The sequence below is a fragment of the Marmota marmota genome, unplaced genomic scaffold (assembly GCF_001458135.2).
Source record: "Marmota marmota marmota unplaced genomic scaffold, marMar, whole genome shotgun sequence".
Taxonomy (NCBI): Eukaryota; Metazoa; Chordata; class Mammalia; order Rodentia; family Sciuridae; genus Marmota; species Marmota marmota.
In genome coordinates, this window is record NW_025999898.1 from 4,195,900 (window position 1) to 4,214,377 (window position 18,478).

At 35.4% G+C, this 18,478-nt stretch overlaps 1 pseudogene and 1 gene segment (V, D, J or C); both read left to right on the forward strand.

Moving 5' to 3' along the window:
* Positions 1 to 1,262: 1,262 nt before the first annotated feature.
* Positions 1,263 to 18,478, forward strand: part of LOC107158452 — a 21,199-nt gene continuing 3,983 nt past the window's right edge. The window contains 2 exon segments of the V gene segment in view: positions 1,263 to 1,353; positions 3,069 to 3,185. Of these exon segments, the coding sequence occupies positions 1,263 to 1,353; positions 3,069 to 3,185 (208 nt within the window).
* On the forward strand, positions 3,261 to 15,558 carry LOC107158423 (annotated as a pseudogene).

Here is an 18,478-nt window from a genome sequence, read left to right on the forward strand (position 1 = left end):
TATAGATATATATATATATATATATATAACATTTAACCCCTCAACCCACAATCCTACAAACATACAAGTGGGGGAACTCATTTAAAAAGTATGAAAACTTTGTGAGCTCAGTATCCACAAAACAGACAATTCTTTACTGGGTCAATTGGATAAAGGAAGAAAATAAGTGATTTTTAGAGAAGGTATGTTCTGAACTGGATCGAATTCTGATACAACATGCCATGGCAGCTGCAAACCATACTTTCCATTCAGTTTATACCTAATACTTCCTTCACTTAATCAAATATTGAAACAATTAAATTGGCTCAAATGCTTAAGATCCAAACACATCTATAGTTGGAATCTAGGAGAACACTTAAGATGTATGTATATTCTAAATTGTAATGAAGATATACAAGTTTTATAGAATCTATATGAAGAGCACTAAAATTTTTAATTGACATCTATATATGTAAACATGACTTTACATAATGTCACCAATAGGCACTATTTAAGTAAGAAATTACAGTAATTATAGATAGTGTGTTTTAGTCTGCAAACCAGATAATCCATGTGTGAATAGACTCAGTGACCTGCAGAGCTGCAGAATCAAGGTGAAATCTCAGATCCTGGGACCAACAGAAGGTATGTGTTCTGAGACCACCAGAGGGCACTTTGGGACTGCTGAGGGGTCCCAACAAAGCAGTTAGAAGCATTCACTCCAAGAAGCCCTGGTCTTGCAGGTGGGCACTCTGTTCACTGACGGAGACAGCTGTGTTTTGTCTGACCTGACTGAATCCCTGGAGGAGAGACCTTTGTCTTGTCCCATCAGGTGTTTCCTCCCAAGGGTCCCCCAAGGTGGAAAGCAAAATTTCATTCTCCTCAGTCTGAAATGTGTGTTGGACTCCTGCACTAGGGCTTAGCAAGGGGCTGGGCAGCCATGATGAAAACCAGTTGCATGAGCAGCCTTCCATTAGCAGGATGGTGCAGAATAAAAGAAGGCCTGGAACAGCCCATTCCTATTGTGAGAATCAGGGTCTGTGTCTACTATGACTTCTACTCCCCTTGCTGTTCCACATTTAATGCTCAGGTTAACAGTAGTCTTTAGCAAGTCTCAGTTTTTCTTCACATCAACCACTCAGTCTCAGAATCCATGAGAAATTTTTATCTTGCCCTTACTTCACCTCTTACACCTATCTGTGTTTGCAGGTTCCCTCTCCTAGGGTGTATTCAGTCAACTGTCCTCCATCTCTGCAACTCCTGGATCACCAGTATTCTGAACCATGGCTTTAGTGTCAGCAGATCCCACATACAATGATACCAGTAGACTACAGGGAACCCTCCCTGGTGTCTTCCATGCTACTCAGACTCAAGGTAAGTATCAGGATTATGAGCTCTCAGAAACTTGCCAAGATCAAAAATGCCTTGACAAATACAGGTATTCTTCATATCCCTGACCTGCAACTGTAGGATAAGCTGATTAACATTGTAGTACAAGGTATGATGGTTCTAAGTCTTACACAGGGCTATTAACCCACAGAGAAGGGACAGGAAATTCTACTTTCTATTATATTTGGTGCTAAAAGTCACAAAACCAGAATAATATTCATGATATATATTCTCAGGGAATTCTGATGCATAGTAATAAAATCGTAGTATAAATTATATATAATTATAAATTTTCCAATGTGTTATGAAGTATCATACATGTGTAATGAAAACACAAAACTCCAAATTTTATTTCTTTCTGGCTTTTTAGTGATGTCTTATTATGTTTTCAATGAGTATGCATAAATAATTAAAAGTTCCCTTGAGAAGAGCACTGTGGTTAGCAGAATAATGGACACCAAAGGCATACATGTCCTAAACCCTGTTAGGAAGCATGATAAAGTGATAATACATTACATGTGTAATTAATGTTATTTATCAACTCACGTTAAGAGGAGAGATAATCCTGGAATTTACCTGCACACAGAGAGATCATGAGGGTCCTTAAAAGTAAAATAGAAAATTACAAGTGGCCAGAGAGATGTGATATGAAAAAGTTTCAATTACTGTTTCTAGCTTTCAAGATGGAAGAAGTGACCACCATCCAAGGAATGTGGGTGACTCCTAGAATCTGGAAAGAGCAAAAATATGGTTTCTCCCCTGGAGCCTCCAGAAGAGAGCATAGCCCTGTCAACCCCCTGAGGTTAGCCCAGTGAAATCCACATCACTCTTCTGATCTCAGCAAATGTAAGACAAGTAGTTTGTATTGGTTTATGCCTCTTAATTTATAGTCATATATATATATATATATATATATATATATATATATATATATATATATCACAATTTTCCCCTTAGTCCAATGGCTTAATGTTTATGAGTAAATATTATTCATTTGATCAGGGTGATCTAAACTCTGGAACTTGTGCTCTGATATGTCTTTGGGCAAGTGTCTTACCAGATGAGCCAAATTCCTCTCTGTAAAAATGGACATGATAATATAATCTAAGCAAAAGGTTTATTATGACTCCATGAGTTTGTTTTCTAATGACTGTAAGCAGTGAGAATTCCTGCTCTATTCTGTTTCATGGCACTTTTATATTTGGTTATCAATTCCTGGTGAATTTTCCTGGGAAACAACAGGTCCCCCAAAGCATACAGTGTCCACATACAGTGGTAATATTAATCTGGGAACATTGCTTGACACACAAATATCTCCATCAGTATTTCTAGGAAAAAAAATTAAAAAGATGGAGTCAGGAACCAATAGGAGACTAAATTTTTACATGTAATCTTCAGGAAACTTCATGGAACACTTTCTGGGGGCCCATAAAAAATGTTCACAGATGAAGATGTCCCCACAGGACTCTACATCTCAATAGGGGTAGACAGAGGAAGTTAGCTCTATGTCACTAATGTGGGCTCAGCAACTGTGATCTTCTGTGTAATCCGAGGACCTGCTTAATCCTAGGTTCTGCCTGTCAGGCAAATGAAAATATCACCACCCTCCAGACTGGGTCTTGCATCATTCCAGGCCCAGAAGTACAACCAGTGAGAGGCAGTGGATGGAGGCACATTTGCATGACCTGCTCCTCCTTAAGGTCAGTGGGGAGGAATAAGAAAGGCTGGGGTAGCCCACACCTGCTCTGGAACTCAGGAAACTGTGTCCAACATGGTCAGGACTCTTCTCCTTCTTATGATGCTCACTCACTGCCCAGGTAGGACCAGACCTCTGTGCCCCATGGCAGACCCCTGTCCTGAGTCTGTCCTCACTGGCTCAGATCCCCAAAGACATGCACCCTGGCCCTGACTTCCACTGTGATGTGTCTGCTTTTACAGGGTCATTTTCCCAACCTGTGCTGACTCAGCCACCCTCTGCATCTGCCTCCCTGGGACAAATCACCAAACTCACCTGCACCCTGAGCAGTGGCTACAGTAACTACTATGTGGACTGGTACCAGCAAAGCCCAGGGAAGAGCCCCTGGTTTGTGATGGAAGTGGGCATTAGTGGAAATGTGGGATCCAAGGGGAATGGGATTCCTGATCGCTTCTCAGGCTCAGGCTCGGGCCTGGATTGGTACCTGACCATCCAGAACATTCAGGAAGAGGATGAGAATGTCTACTACTGTGGGGCAGCCCATGGCAGTGGGAGCAGCTACGTGCAACACACAGTGACACAGGCAAAGGGGAAGTTAGACAAAAACCTCCAGGCTGATGGGCCCTGTTATACTTCTCTTCCTAGTGTCCTGACTCGTAGTTCATAAGGAGCCTCCTGACCCTGATTAATGATTTCTACCTTCCCAGATATTTTATAAATTTAATTCACATTAATTATCCCCCATATGCAAATATGTTTTTAGTAGTGTTCAAAATATTGAGTCTGTATTTGGAGATGTTTGTTTCTAGCCATGAGTTTCCTGGTGTAATTTTATTTTAGAGATTGTAAAGTTGTTTACATATTTGTACGTCATACAGTCCTTTTAGCACCATCTTCTGTTACTTTTGCTCATATTCAGCAATTATAAGTATTCTTCACAGTGATGGGATATGAATAGTTCCCTTGAAATTCCATATCTCGACCCTGATTAATGGGATAACATGTGCATAGAGGGTCCACCTGGGCTTCACCCACATTGCCACCTTCCACCACTTGCATGTGTTTGTTCCTGTTAGACATAGCACCAGAAACAAATAGAACTGAAGCAACACCTAGGATGAGGATTCTGAGCCTGCTCTATACCTGAGGCAGCTTGGGGAGTTATCCCATTGCTATTCATAGAGTGAATTTTTTCATGTGCAGGTAAGATCACTCTGATGTGTTTATTAACTAATTATCTGGATCAAGGGCATCTCTCACAGATGTAGAAGTTCTGTGTTTGGGATTGGGGTTCTCTGGTGATGTTATTATTGTGGCATCCTTTGTGGCTAGAAAGTTTCTGTACAAAGACACAGAACACCTGACTGCTGGGAAAACTTTGTGCAAAGACACAGGAAGCCTAGCTGCTGTAGCAATGCCCTGCATTAGGAGGTTCTGTGCTAGAGTATTATTAGACAGAACCTTGATCTCAGGCACACAGCTCCTTGGAATAAAGAAACTCTCTTATTAGACAACCATAACATTTTACCAAGCAATAGTAATTTCAGACAATGGACTTTCTTGAGAGTTACACAAAGCTCCTAACATTGCATATTGTAACCGTAGAATGTAACTGCAAAATAAGCAACCTCACTGATACAATTGTCCTTCTCCTTTCTTAAACTATCTAGGGACAGACCATGAATCAGCTCATGAGCATGAACTTAGGTGTGGTCCCTGAGGAAATCCCAAGACAAGTAGGGATCAGGATAAAGGTAAGACTTATCCTTGTATAATGTTAACTCTTCATTAATTCATATTCATATTCTCTCTCTCTCTCTCTCTCTCTCTCTCTCTCTCTCTCTCTCTCTCTTTCTCTCTCTTTCACATTTGACCACACATGACAGGACATGACCCTTGCTCTGAATGGCTGTCATGGTCTCTGGCCTAGGAAGTTTAACCAGGGTGAAATGAAGATGGAAAGGATTTCAAGGAGAGACCCCTCAGGGTTGCTTATAGGGTGGAATTTCTTTCACTACTCAAAAAATGCCAGGTGTTAGAGAGTATGTATATGTTAATTTATGCTCAGACATGGAGTCATATGTTACATTTAATTTTCTCAGTGTCTCTTATTCCTACATGAAGAATTCAGATCTTATAAAAATCCATAAGGCAATAAAATTTTATCTTGATAACAACATAAGTATAGACTTTTAAGCTGGAAAGTAAGTTTGAGATCATGTACTTTACTATCTGGTGTAACCCAGGGAGGTTTAGTGTGATATTTAAACCACTTACCTGAGGAAAAACTAACTTTCCTTAACAAAATTTTCTTGTTAAACTATTTTAAGAAAGTCTTTCAGGATCTCTGGTGAGACACTTCTCAAAGTTGTTCATGATTAAAGTCAATGTTGACAAATACATTAGAATCTATATGATTTGTTGAATCTGGATAACTGATTATAATCAAAGTGATACTGTTCTCATTCAATGTCAGAATATTAAATAGTTAAAGAAAATAATGGTAAAATATACAATAGTCATATCAAGTATAAATTTTTACAGTTAATTGAATATAAAAATAATGGATGGAATTGTACCCTTATTCTTTGCTGTGAATTTCTATGTTTAAATTTTAATTATGGAAATATTGGCAATGGCAAAAGTGGTTAAAGTTTTCGGTTTAGAAATTTCCTCATACAGTGTTACCATGAAAGCAAATGTCCATCCAACTCATGGTAGTAAGTACTTTTCTAGTAGATTATTTGAATTCTGATCATACACAAAGATAGTGAGGTAGGGGCAGAAGCACAAGAAGGACTCAGAGACAAAGAGACCCTGTGGTCCAGAAATATGAATCCTCTTTGCAAATAAAATCTACTTGTGGTTCTGTAAAGGGTATGGGAGGAGGAGTTGAGGTAGGATGACTAGGAAGTAGCTCAAAGAGATTTTGAATGTGAAAATAAATCTTTGTCTTATCTTGACATAGTAAAGGATCTAAAAGAGTTTATTTAGGTAGAAAAATGCTTTTATCATACACATGTATGTGATTTATCCCCATGGATACCATGTATGCAATTTTTTAAAAGACAAGATAAAGAAGAAAGGGGACAGAAGAAAAGCTAGCCAGAGACTTTGCATAACTCAGGTGAGCAGTGCACATAAGGCAGGACAGGGAGATACCCAGTGATGGGAGGTTATGAACAGAATGTGAAGATGTTCAGTACTGATGTCCTGTGAGAGGCAAAGGGCCCTTTGCCATAAGAAATGGGCTCCAGATGCTCAGGGTGATCATGGTCAGGTGGTATCAGCCACATGAGGACAATTCACTGTGACTCTTCTCATTGTGTGTTTCTCCACTAGGAACTGAGTTCATTCAGAACAGAAATTCTGTTTTGTTTTGACACTTCTGTATATACATAGCCCATAACACAGCCTGACAAAAAGAAATAACTGCATGAGTATCCAGATTGACCTCATGAATTCACCAGAAGAGGAAACCCAGAGAAAAATAGAATTAAGGCAAAGATCATGATTGATGCTCATTTCTAGACATTTCAAGTTGGGGTACTAAATTTATTCAAAAGGAGAAATTTGATCTTAGGTCTATGGAAGATGTAAGGAATGTGGCCTTGAATGAGGGAAAGGTAACCAGTAGGATAGACTGGATTTCGTAGGTTTATGTGAAGACAGTTACAGAATCTCGTGATGGTTCTCCAGGTCCTACGTAAAGAAACCATAGGCGCAGGTTGATGGGGGTAAGAATTCTAAACACAGAAGATGGATTTCATGAACAAATGCATTGCAGAGCAGGGTGAGTTGTATGATTACCTAGCAACATTTATATTAATTAAGATCTGTTCAGATAATCATTAACAAAATGTCAAATCCAGAGGTCAAAATCCATCATGTGACTCCCCCAAATTGCAACATTCAAGATCTCAACTCAAAGTTCCACAAATGATTCCAATGCAAGAACTTGTGCATAAAGATTGAAGGACTTTTGGGCTTGCTGTCAACAGTAGAGCTGCTTCTGCACTGAATAAAGTGTATAAAGGAAGGAAATAATTGATTGGCAGAAAAGGTATGTGCTAAACTAGAATTCATTCTGTACAATATGGCATGTGAATAGCCCAGCAGGTATAAACCTTCTTGTTCCCTTGTACTTCTGTTATTTTATTAAATACTAAAACTGCTGTATTATCTAACATATAGATCAAAGCACACATCAGTTTATATTACAGTAGTTGGAATCCAATTATTGATTCACAATGGTGAAGCACTAAGTATGTTTCTGACTCTAAATTTATTTATTAGTAAAAGGATATCACTTTTACATCTTCAATGAGTTATTAACACTGTATATTGTCACTTAATTGTATATTTACACCTCCTAAAGACAGACACAACTTCTTGAACTGGCAAAACACAGTATTTACACTCAATGAATTGGTCGCAAATTATACAAGTTTCCTACTAATGCTTGTGTGTATGGAGATGGTGACCTGGTGAATTGTAGAAACCAGCTGAGGTCTCAGGGCTCTGAACCAAGAGGGGTTCTGTGTCCCGTGACCTGTAAGGTACACTGTGGAACTGACCTAATGTCCCTACATAGCTCCTCAGTAAGGACCATTCATTCAAAGGAACCCTGGTCTGAGTGTTGGGTGCTGCCTTCACTTTTTCATTTTTTTTCCAACAGGTAATACCTTGCCAAGAGCCATCCATGAAATGTGCATGAACCCAATCTACAAGGAAGCCATTGGGTAGGAATGTTTGGTATCTGGGAACTCCCAGCGGTAATTCTGCTAGTTTGAGGCTGCCCACTACTTGTAACTTCCTACTCAGCTCTGTCAGGTTCAGCACTGCACTGTAGATGGGAAAACCCACTGGAGCCATACATTTACCCAGCCTCTCAGAGATGGGTGTGGCTTCCCAAGATGGCAATCAACTTGTTTGCAGTGGGATAAGGTCCCCTTGAAACCTTATCTGTGCCTTTGATGCACTCCCCTTAAATAAAGAACCAAAGCCATTTTCTAGTTGTTCAGTTCCAGCTCTTAATAGGACTGAAGAATCTATCAGGTGCTCCTCTTTGAACCTCATTTCTGTCTCTTTCTCTTGTTTCTTTACTAATTGTTTCAGACTGTCTTTGTCTTAGGTGTCTAACAACCTTCTGAGCAGGAAACTACCCTGGTGAGGCTAGACACCCTGTGATATCTTGTGCCTGAATGTGGGGCAGCTCTGAAGGAAATTAAGAGGAAAGACAAGTTTAGGTGAGCCAACCCCCCCCCCCAAATCAGAGGATGAACCCCAATTTAAAAAGAGACTGGAGGCGGGGAAACGGTTCCACCAAAAGGTCTTACCAAAAAATTTATTTTTTCTCTCTATTCTTTCCAGGACTAACCAGCCAAGATAAGAGAAGAATTTTAAGGTTAAAAAAATGTTCTAATTATGCTTTTTAATAGATTAATTTTTTGTTTTATAAGGATGATACTAAAAATAAGTCTGACAATTATTAAAACAAGAAGCTGGTAATCTGAAATATTTTATTTAACAATATTTTCATAGTTTTCTGATGTAATTTATCTATTAAAGCAAGCCTGTCTTATAACTAAATCATATAAAAATTAATTAACTGTATTTTGAATTCCTAAATAGGTTAAATCAAATAAAAGTTCTGATAAGTATTTGAATCATATGGTGGACTTCCACTTACAAAATTTATAAAAATATTTTTCCTTTTATTTATTTGTCTGATTTGTAAATGTGTAGACACAATGGTTATATTTACATTATGACTGAATTACATGATATCAAAATTGGCCTAAATTAATAAGTGCACTCATAATCTAAAATTAAAATAAAAAATAGATACAAATACCTTTAATTCATATGATTTAATAAAATTCTATTTAAGTTTGGTAACCAAATAAAAATAAAGATGCCTTTAAAATTATTAATCTGATTTTTTTCCAGCTGGTTAAATAATTAATAAAGTCACTAATTCCTATACTGTATAAAATTTATGTCCATTTGCTTCTAACAATTTTCTTCAAAGGAAAAACATAACAAATACTGTTACCTACATTTGCTTGATGCCCTGACTTCTACAGTTAAAACTAAATGAATTAAATTTAAGGTAAATGGAATTAATTACAAAAATCATTATAACAAGAAATACTTATTGAATTACAAAGTTAAGATGGTAACTGTTAAATGTAACGTCAAGTATTCTTAACTCTTTTTTTAAAGAGAGAGAGAGAGAGAGAGAGAGAGAGAGAGAGAGAATGAATATCTTTTTTGTAGATGGACAGAACACAATGCCTTTATTTTTATGTGGTGCTGAGAATCAAACCCTGGTAGCGCCCGTGCTAGGCAAGTGCTCTACCACTGAGCACAATCCCAGCCCAGGTATTCTAAACTCTTTAATTTCCATGGGGTAGCATACATAAACATTATTGATGTTTTCATAGATTGGTAATAAAGAGAGATTTAAAATTGTTTTATGTCATTACTAAAAACACGGTTACTAAGAGATGAATCCCAACAAATATATTTCTATATACAAAGGGGTCCAAAAGTTTTGACTACATTTTAATTAAAATATTTCATCTTATTAAAATAAAACAGTTTAACTAAATTCAGAAATTTACAAGGTTGTTTCAAATATGAACAAAAAGAATTTACAGATAGGAAAGAGGAATTAGAAGGCTCTAAAAAAAGAAATGTTTCTGGGTTATAAAATGTCTTTATATGGTGCAGACTTTAACAGAAATAAAAATGAAGATATTTCTGGATAAGAAAGTCTTTTATAATTTTTTTTTTTAGTGGTGCTAAGAATCGAACCCATTGCCTCACACATGCAAATCAAGCACTCTATCACTGAGCCACAATCCCAATCCCAACTCCAAGAAAGTCTTTATATGGTGATATAAAAGAGTGTCTAAAGTAAATGACAAAGAAGGTCTGAGTAAGTAGAGAACAAGTTTGTATGTGATTAAGTTGGAGATATATATATATATATATATATATATATATATATATATATATGGAACAACCAATTGAAACTGAGATTTTTCACTAAGATCAAATATTGATATGCTTACATAAACTGAAGTTTAATCTATGCATTGAGAAAATAAGGATTTATTAAAACATTAATCTACTCTCATTCCAATAGAATAATTTCTTATGTCTGATGAGTTTTAAAAAAGTTTCTGATGAGTTTCAAAAAAGCTAATTTTAAAGAAATTAAGGTTTACACAATTTTGACTAAACAATAACTTATTTTAAAGTACCACCTTGCATACCAGATTTCAAATTTTTATTTAAACACTCTTCATGAATAATTTGAAAACATCAATGTAATTATGAAAAATTATTACTAATATTTTTATATATCAATTGTATCTCTGTCTCCTTAGTATATAAATCTTTAAAATATTATGGGGACAAGTGCTTGCAGTTCTGCATACGTGGCATATGTTAAGGGCATCTGAGTGGCAAACCACTCCCTTGTGCTAGGCATGTGATGGAAAACTGCTTACCCCATAGGCACAGCCTTGGGCATGAGGCCACTTGTTATTGTCCCTGTGCTTGCTTCACAGCCCATTCCTCAATTGGTCGCTGCAAGGATTCTTTGCCAGAAATAGTATTGGTGGCTGCCTATAATCTGCTTAGCTACTGCCTGCCTATGTATACATGGTATCCGAACAATAAAATCAGACCTGCTTGGTCTCTGGGGGTCTTGATTAGCAACTCCTCAGCCACAATCTCCTCTACACTGTTCTGTGGACCTCCTCACTGGATGAGAGAGAGCCCATGCAAAGTATAAGATTTAAGAGAACATTTTACTAAGCTGATACTCTCCTACCTAAAGTTTTCTACAAAAATGGTCTCTTGCAAACTTACATAATGATAACAAATTAACTAATTTTTTAATTATGTAATTTGATACTTTATAATTAAATAAATGTTACTAAAACATTGTTCCTCTCTACACTGAGAAGTAAACTTAACTATATTTCTAAAAGGCAATTAAGAAACAGTAGCTTTTTAAAAGGATAACAATATGAGAAATAAAAATGTTTTAACACCTTCCCTTCAGAGGGGATTAAAATTTCTCTTAACTTGTCTGTTTCATGTTTCAGATATAATATTAAATTATGTTAACTAATTTATATTAATCAAAAGTTATATATATAAATTTTTATGAAGTAACATTTAAATAAGAAAGTAAGTTTAGTTTCAAAATTAAAACGTCATACCTAACTTTTGCCAAGAGACCCATTTTATTTTATTTATTTTTTAATTGTTTTTATTTTTTAAATACATAACAGTGGAATGCATCACAATTCTTATTACACATATAGAACACAATTTTTCATATCTCTGTTTGTATATAAAATATGTTCAAACCAATTCATGTCTTCACACATGTACTTTGGATAATAATGTCCATCACATTCCACCATCATTTCTAACCCCCTGCCCTCTCCCATTCCCTCCTACCCCTCTTCCCTATCTAGAGTTCATCTATTCTTCCCATGCTATCTCTCCCTACCCCACTATGAGTCAGTCACCTAATATCAGAGAAAACATTTGGCATTTGTTTTTTGGGGATTGGCTAACTTCACTTAGCATTATCTTTTCCAGCGCCATCCATTTACCTGCAAATGCCATAATTTTATTCTCTTTTATTGCTGAGTTGTGGTGAGCCACTTCTGCCGTTTATGCAAATTATGGTCACCATTGCTTGATGGCGCTGGCTCCGCTGTGGTCTGTGACAAACAACTCCTTGTTTGGGAGAGTTGGCACATGACTTTTCATCACTCTATGAGAAAGCTCCACGTGGCTGCTTTGCATTGGGGCTTGAGATGCTTTATTAAGGCTGGGAGGGGCATCCCAGGGGATTCGGAGATGAAGAACTATCAGGGGCCTGAATAAAGTTGTTGAAAGAAGATTCTTGGGTTGCGTCTTTCTTGCGGGCAAGAAGTCGCGCGACAACGCAACAAGTAACGCAACACTGAGTAATATTCCATTTTGTTTATATGCCACATTTTTTTAATCTATTCATCTACTGAAGGGCATTTAGGTTGGTTCTACAGTTTAGCTACTGTGAATTGTGCTGCTGTAAACATTGATGTGGCTGTGTCTCTGTAGTATGCTGTTTTTAAGTCTTTTAAATATAGATGGAGGAGAGGGATAGCTGGGTCAAATGGTGTTTCCATTCCAAATTTTCCATGTAATCTCCATACTGCTTTCCAGATTGGTTGCACCAATTTGCAGTCCCACCAGCAGTGTATGAATGTGCCTTTTTCCCCACATCCTCTCCAACACATATTGTTGTTTATCTTCATAATAGCTGCCACTCTCACTGGAGTGAGATGGTATCTTAGTTTTGATTTGCATTTCTCTAATTGCTAGAGATGATGAATATTTTTTTCATATATTTATTGATTGATTGAATATTCTCTTATGAAAAGTGTCTGTTCATATGCTTGGCCCATTTATTGACTGGGTTATTAATTAATTTATTTATATATTTATTTGGTATTTAGCTTTTGAGTTCTTTATATACCCTAGAGATTAGTGCTCTATCTGATGTGTGAGGGGTAAAAATTTGCTCCCAAGATGTAGGCTCTCTATTCATCTCATAGATTGTTTCTTTTGCTGAGAAGAAACTTTTTAGTTTGGTTCCATCCCATTTATTGATTCTTGGTTTTAATTCTTGTGCTATAGGAGTCTTATTAAGGAAGTTGAACCTAATCTCACATGATGAAGATCAGGACCTACTTTTAAGAGACTCCTTTTTAAAAAAAATTAAGAAGTGTACATAAGAATCTCTTAAAATTCTACTATCCATAGATAATTACTATTAACAATTAGTACAGAGCTTTCTGATCTGTTTTCTATGCCTATATTTATAGATACACGTTTTATAAATATATAATCATATTAATATTTTTAAAACTTATAAAATTATTTAAATTACCCATAATTAATATTCCTTTACAAATTACTTTTATTGTCAAAAATTCTTCATCATTGGGGCTGGGGCTATGGCTCAGTGGGGAAGCACTGGCCTCGAACATGCGGGACCCTGGGGTTCGATATTCAGCACCACATAGAAATAGATGGATAGAATGAAGGTGTTGTGTCCAATTGCAACTAAAAAAATAAATTAAAAAAATTCTTCAACAAATAGTTCATTGATCCAAAACTTTATATTGTACATTTAAATTGTTTTTTATTACTTTAAAAGCAAACCTATTAAGAACATTCATGCAGCTGTATCTTTATACATGAAAATGATTTTTAACAGAAATCCCTTAAGATATCATTGCTAAATCTATGACAATTACAATTCTAAGACTTTTAAGTAATTTATTAAATCACTGTCCTGAAAGATACTGCCAATTCACATCTACTGAACAAATTTTAAAGATGCAAATGTCCCATATATCAATTATCATTAAATTTGATGGTAATGAAATGTTTTCCTAAATTGGTAGGTAAAAACTATTTGTTCCTTCACTTTACTTTTTAATTATTAATAAATAAAAATATTTTTCTTATGCTCACCAAACACATGTGTTTCTTATTTTGGAAAGATATCTATTTATATCTTTATATATACTTTATAGAGCCTACCTCTCCTAAGTTAAAACTATCTCCTCTCACCCCATTCCAGGTTAAACAATCATTAAAGTGACATTCAAAAGATAAATTTTTATTTACTATATTCCTAAATGTACTATATTCCTAAAATAAACAAAAATACTATATATAAAAAGGTCAATTATATAAAATTATATTCCTTAATTCATAGCTATTATAATAATCACGTATATTTTTACTCTTGTTAATTTTATATGGTATTTTCCTTACAAACCTTACAATTATTGTTTTTAATGCCTTATACAAGTATCAATTATAATATAACAACTAAGTCAATTTAAGATAATAAGGCTATTATCTACAGGACAAACAAGTAAAACTGGCTTTCAACATCTGTAATGACCTAATTTTATACTTTTTTTGCTCATCCTATTACTAGAGACAAAATCAAATCATACACTTTGGTTAAAAACTAGGCTTTCTTTTACTGTAATGCCTCTTAAGCTTAATAACTAACATTGATTTTAATCTGGAATGAGGTGAGAGGCAGTTTTAACTTAAAAGAGGCGGCTTCTCCATGACTCTGGAGTTCATAGAAAGAAGACCTTGCTGGGTTTCCCTGGGTACCCATCACCGCTTTCTGATGTACAGGTCTAGATTCATCACACCTGAATCTAAAACTTTAAGTTATTTTAGAAAAAAAAGATAATATATTCTGTGGAACTGATAGAAGACATAAGTTTTCCATTACTTTTTGATCTTGCTAACCATATTTTCCACCAATATTCGCTTATCAAGAAGGATAATTATGATGAAGATTTACAGTGCAGCATGGTGAGGCACAGCTCTGGCTCCCCTTGCCCAAGTGCTGGACATGAGTGTCTATGAAGAACCTGCTGCAGCCACTGGGTGCTGCCTCTATGGTAAGGAGGAGGAAAAGGAGAACCAGCTCACAGGTCCAAGTACATAAATAAAGAATATTTTTTTCTGAAACAAATCTTTAATTAAATATAACATTTTTATACTTGTTATTTAGATCCCCTGGTGCCCTCACTGTGCCAGCAACAACTGTAGATAGGAGCCAAAGAATTCGTAAAGTTTGGGCTTATAAACTGGATTAAGAGAAGAGAAAATTTGTCATTATTTGAAAATATAATTTTGTTGCTGTAGACACCAAATTTTCAGGTGTAATTGCAAGACCCATTGAAGTTTTCGGGTATAATGACAAACATCAACACCAACTATTGCAGTGTCATGTAAACTTTTTAAAGATAATTGAGCTAGGACTGACATTTAAAAATGAACAAGAACAATGGCCTTCAGAAACTTCACTCTGACAGTTTAATTTTGAATTTAATTTGATACAGGACATATATGCCCCAAAATCTGTAGAACTACTAATATCATCTGATATCTAGTCTAAAAAGAAACATAAGGAGGAAAGAATTCGGACCCAGTATTTTGCATAACTTCTTATGACTTTGAGAGTGGTCCTCTATAAAGGGGTTAAATGATAATCATTTCTCAATGGTTAGGACTTTGGCTATTTAATAAAAATCCTGAGCAACTCTAATTTTTCCAAAGAAACACTTGACATCTTTGAGATCCTTCAATTATTTTTTTCTGTCATTTATGATGTGAATATTTTATAAAGAGATGAAAAAAATCTTAAAGGTGGATTACAGGAAGTTGCTGAACAATTAGAGTTGACGCAGATAGGACACAACATCAGGCAGGATCTAATTTGTTGCTTACCACAATGGCCTTTTTCAAAATGAGAGATATTCTTTGCAGATGATATCAATGATACCAGATATTGTGGTCATTTGTATGACTTTGGTTCTAGTTCATCCTATGTACAAAGTGCATATGAAGAGGAATCCAACAAGCAGTCTTGACATGAAAGAGTTATTTTATTTTAGGTACACACATGCTTGTATATAGGTTTTATCTCTGGTTGAATACCTTGAACAATAGATACCCACACCACCACCACCCACATTGTGGCCCATCTTGCTTTTGGCTTTTCACTACTAAGTATGATCACTCCTGTCACAGATCTCAATAAACAGAAGTATATCCAGGTTAAATTTTACCTTAATCTAATATACTTGCTAGTAAGCATGAGTGACAGAATGGCTAAAGCTACATCATATTGACTACTTTGGTAATAATAAAATGGGACAATTTGATACCTACTTTAGCTCGTTTTTTCCCCTTTCCTAAATTAACTAGCACTGCAATTTATTTCCTAGTTTCATGTCTCTCCCTTCAATTCTGCAAGAGTTTTAGCTATTTGAGATTGTAGACCATCAGTTTTGCACTTTAGAGAATGATCTCATCTCCCAGTTTTATCAGAAATTGTTTATTTTTTTGCTCCTAGTTAGAAAAATTACCAACTTTCAAATTTATACAGTTTTTTTTAACCTATAGAACATAGAATGTACACTGTGCAAACTGTCAATTCAGCAAAATTAACAAAAAACACCTAAGAAATTACTAAGGTGTCTGTTCACTTTCTTAGCCCATTTGTTGATTACATTATTTGTGTTTTTGTTTTTGTTGTTATTATTTGTTTGTTTTGTTTTGTTTGGTTTGGTGTTGAGTGTTTTTAGTTCTCTATATATCCTGGAGATTAATGATCTGAGGTTCATATGATAAAGATTTTCTCCCATTCTGTAGGCTCTCACTTCATATTATTGATTATTTTCTTTGCTGAAAAAAAAAGCTTTTTTTTTAATTTGAATCCATCCCATTTATTGATTTTGATTTACTTCTTCTGTTTTAGGATTATTGTTAAGAAAATCACCCTACTTTTTCTTCTATTAGGTTCAGGGTCTCTGTACTAGTGCCTAAGTCTTTGATGCACTTTGAGTTGATTTTTGTGCAGGGTGAAAGATAGGGGTTTAATTTCATTTTGTTTCATTTGGATTTCCAGTTTTCCCAGCACCATTTGTTGAGGAGGCTACCTTTTATCCTCTGAATATTTGGGGGGATTTGTCTAGGATGAGATAATTATATTTATGTGGTTTCTCTCTGTGTCTTCTGTTCTCTACCATTGGTCTATGTGTCTGTTTTGGTGCCAATACCTTGCTGTTTTTATTACTATGGTTCCATATTATAAATTAAGATCTGATGTTGTGTTGCCTCCTAGTACACTCTTCTTGCTAAGGATTGCTTTGGTTATTCTGGGTCTCTTATTTTTTTCCAAATAATTTTTTGGAAAAAAAATTGTTTTTTCTATTTCTATAAAGAATGTCATTGGGGTTGAGGTTGGGGTTCAGTGGTAGAATGCTTGTCTTAGCACACATGAGGCACTGGGTTCAACCCTCAGCACCACATAAAAATGAAATAAAGATATTATGTGTCCACCTTCAACTAAAAAATGAATATTAAATCCCATTGGGATTTCCATAGGAGTTGCATAAAATCTGCATTACAATTTTGGTAGTATGGCCATTTTGACAATATTAATTAAGCCTATGGGAGAACTTTCCATCTTCTAAGATCTTCTTCAATTTCTTTAGTGTTCTGTAGTTTTCACTGTAAAAGTTTTTCACCTCTTTTGCTAATCTATTCCTGAGTATTTGATTTTTTTGAGACTATTATTAATGGAGTGGTTTTCCTAATTTCTTTTTCAGTGGATTCATCACTGATGCATAGGAATGCATTTGATTTATGGGTGTTGATTTTATATCCTGCTACTTTGAATTCATTTATTTATTCTTGAAGCTTTTTCCTGATGGAATTTTTTGGATCTTCTAAATATAAAATTATGTTGTCAAAAATAGTGATAGTTTGAGGTCTTCTTTTACTATTCATAAACCTTTAATTTCTTTCATCTGTCTTATAGCTTTGGATTCAGTTTTCAGGACCATATTGAAAAGAAGTGTGTCTTGTTCCACATTTTAGAGGGAATGCTTTCAGTATTTCCCATTTAGAACGAAGTTGGCCTTGGGTTTAGCATAGATAGGTTTTACAATGTTGAGATATGTTCCTAAGATCCCTAGTTTTTCTAGTGTTGTAAACATAGAAGAGTGCCATATTTTAGCAAATGCTTTTTCTACGTCTATTAAGATATCATATGATTCTTGTCTTTAAGTCTATAGAATCACATTTATTGACCAAACTTGCATCCCTGTGATAAACCCCATTTGATCGTGGTGCACTATGTTTTTAATGTTTTCATATACAATTTGCCAAAATTTCATTGAGATTTTTTTGAGTCTATGTTCATCAGGGATATTGGTCTTTCTTTTATATGTCTTTTTCTAGTTTGGATATCAGGGTGATACTAGCCTCACAGAATAAGTTTGGAAGGATTCCCTCCTTTCCTATTTTATGTAATAATTTGAGGAGAATTAGTGGTACTTCTTTGAAGATCTTATAGAACTCAGTTGATAATTCATCTGGTCCTGGGCTTTTCTTGGTCGATAGACTTTTGATGGCATCTTCTTTTCATTGTTTTAAATTAATCTATTTAAATTATGTAGGTCCTCCTGATTCAGTTTGTGTAGGTCATATGTCTCCATAAATTTGTTGATGTGTCGAGATTTTCTATTGTATTGGAGTATAAATTTTCTTTTTTTTTTATTGTGGGTTGTTCAAAACATTACAAATTTCTTGACATATCATATTCCACACTTTGATTATGAACTCCCACCTTCACCCCATACACAGATTGCAGAATCACATCAGTTACACATCCATTGATTTACAAATTGCCATACTAGTGTCTGTTGTGCTCCGCTGCCTTTCCCATCCTCCACCCTCCCCCCTCCCCACCTCTCCCCTCCCCTCCCCTCCTCTCTCTCTACC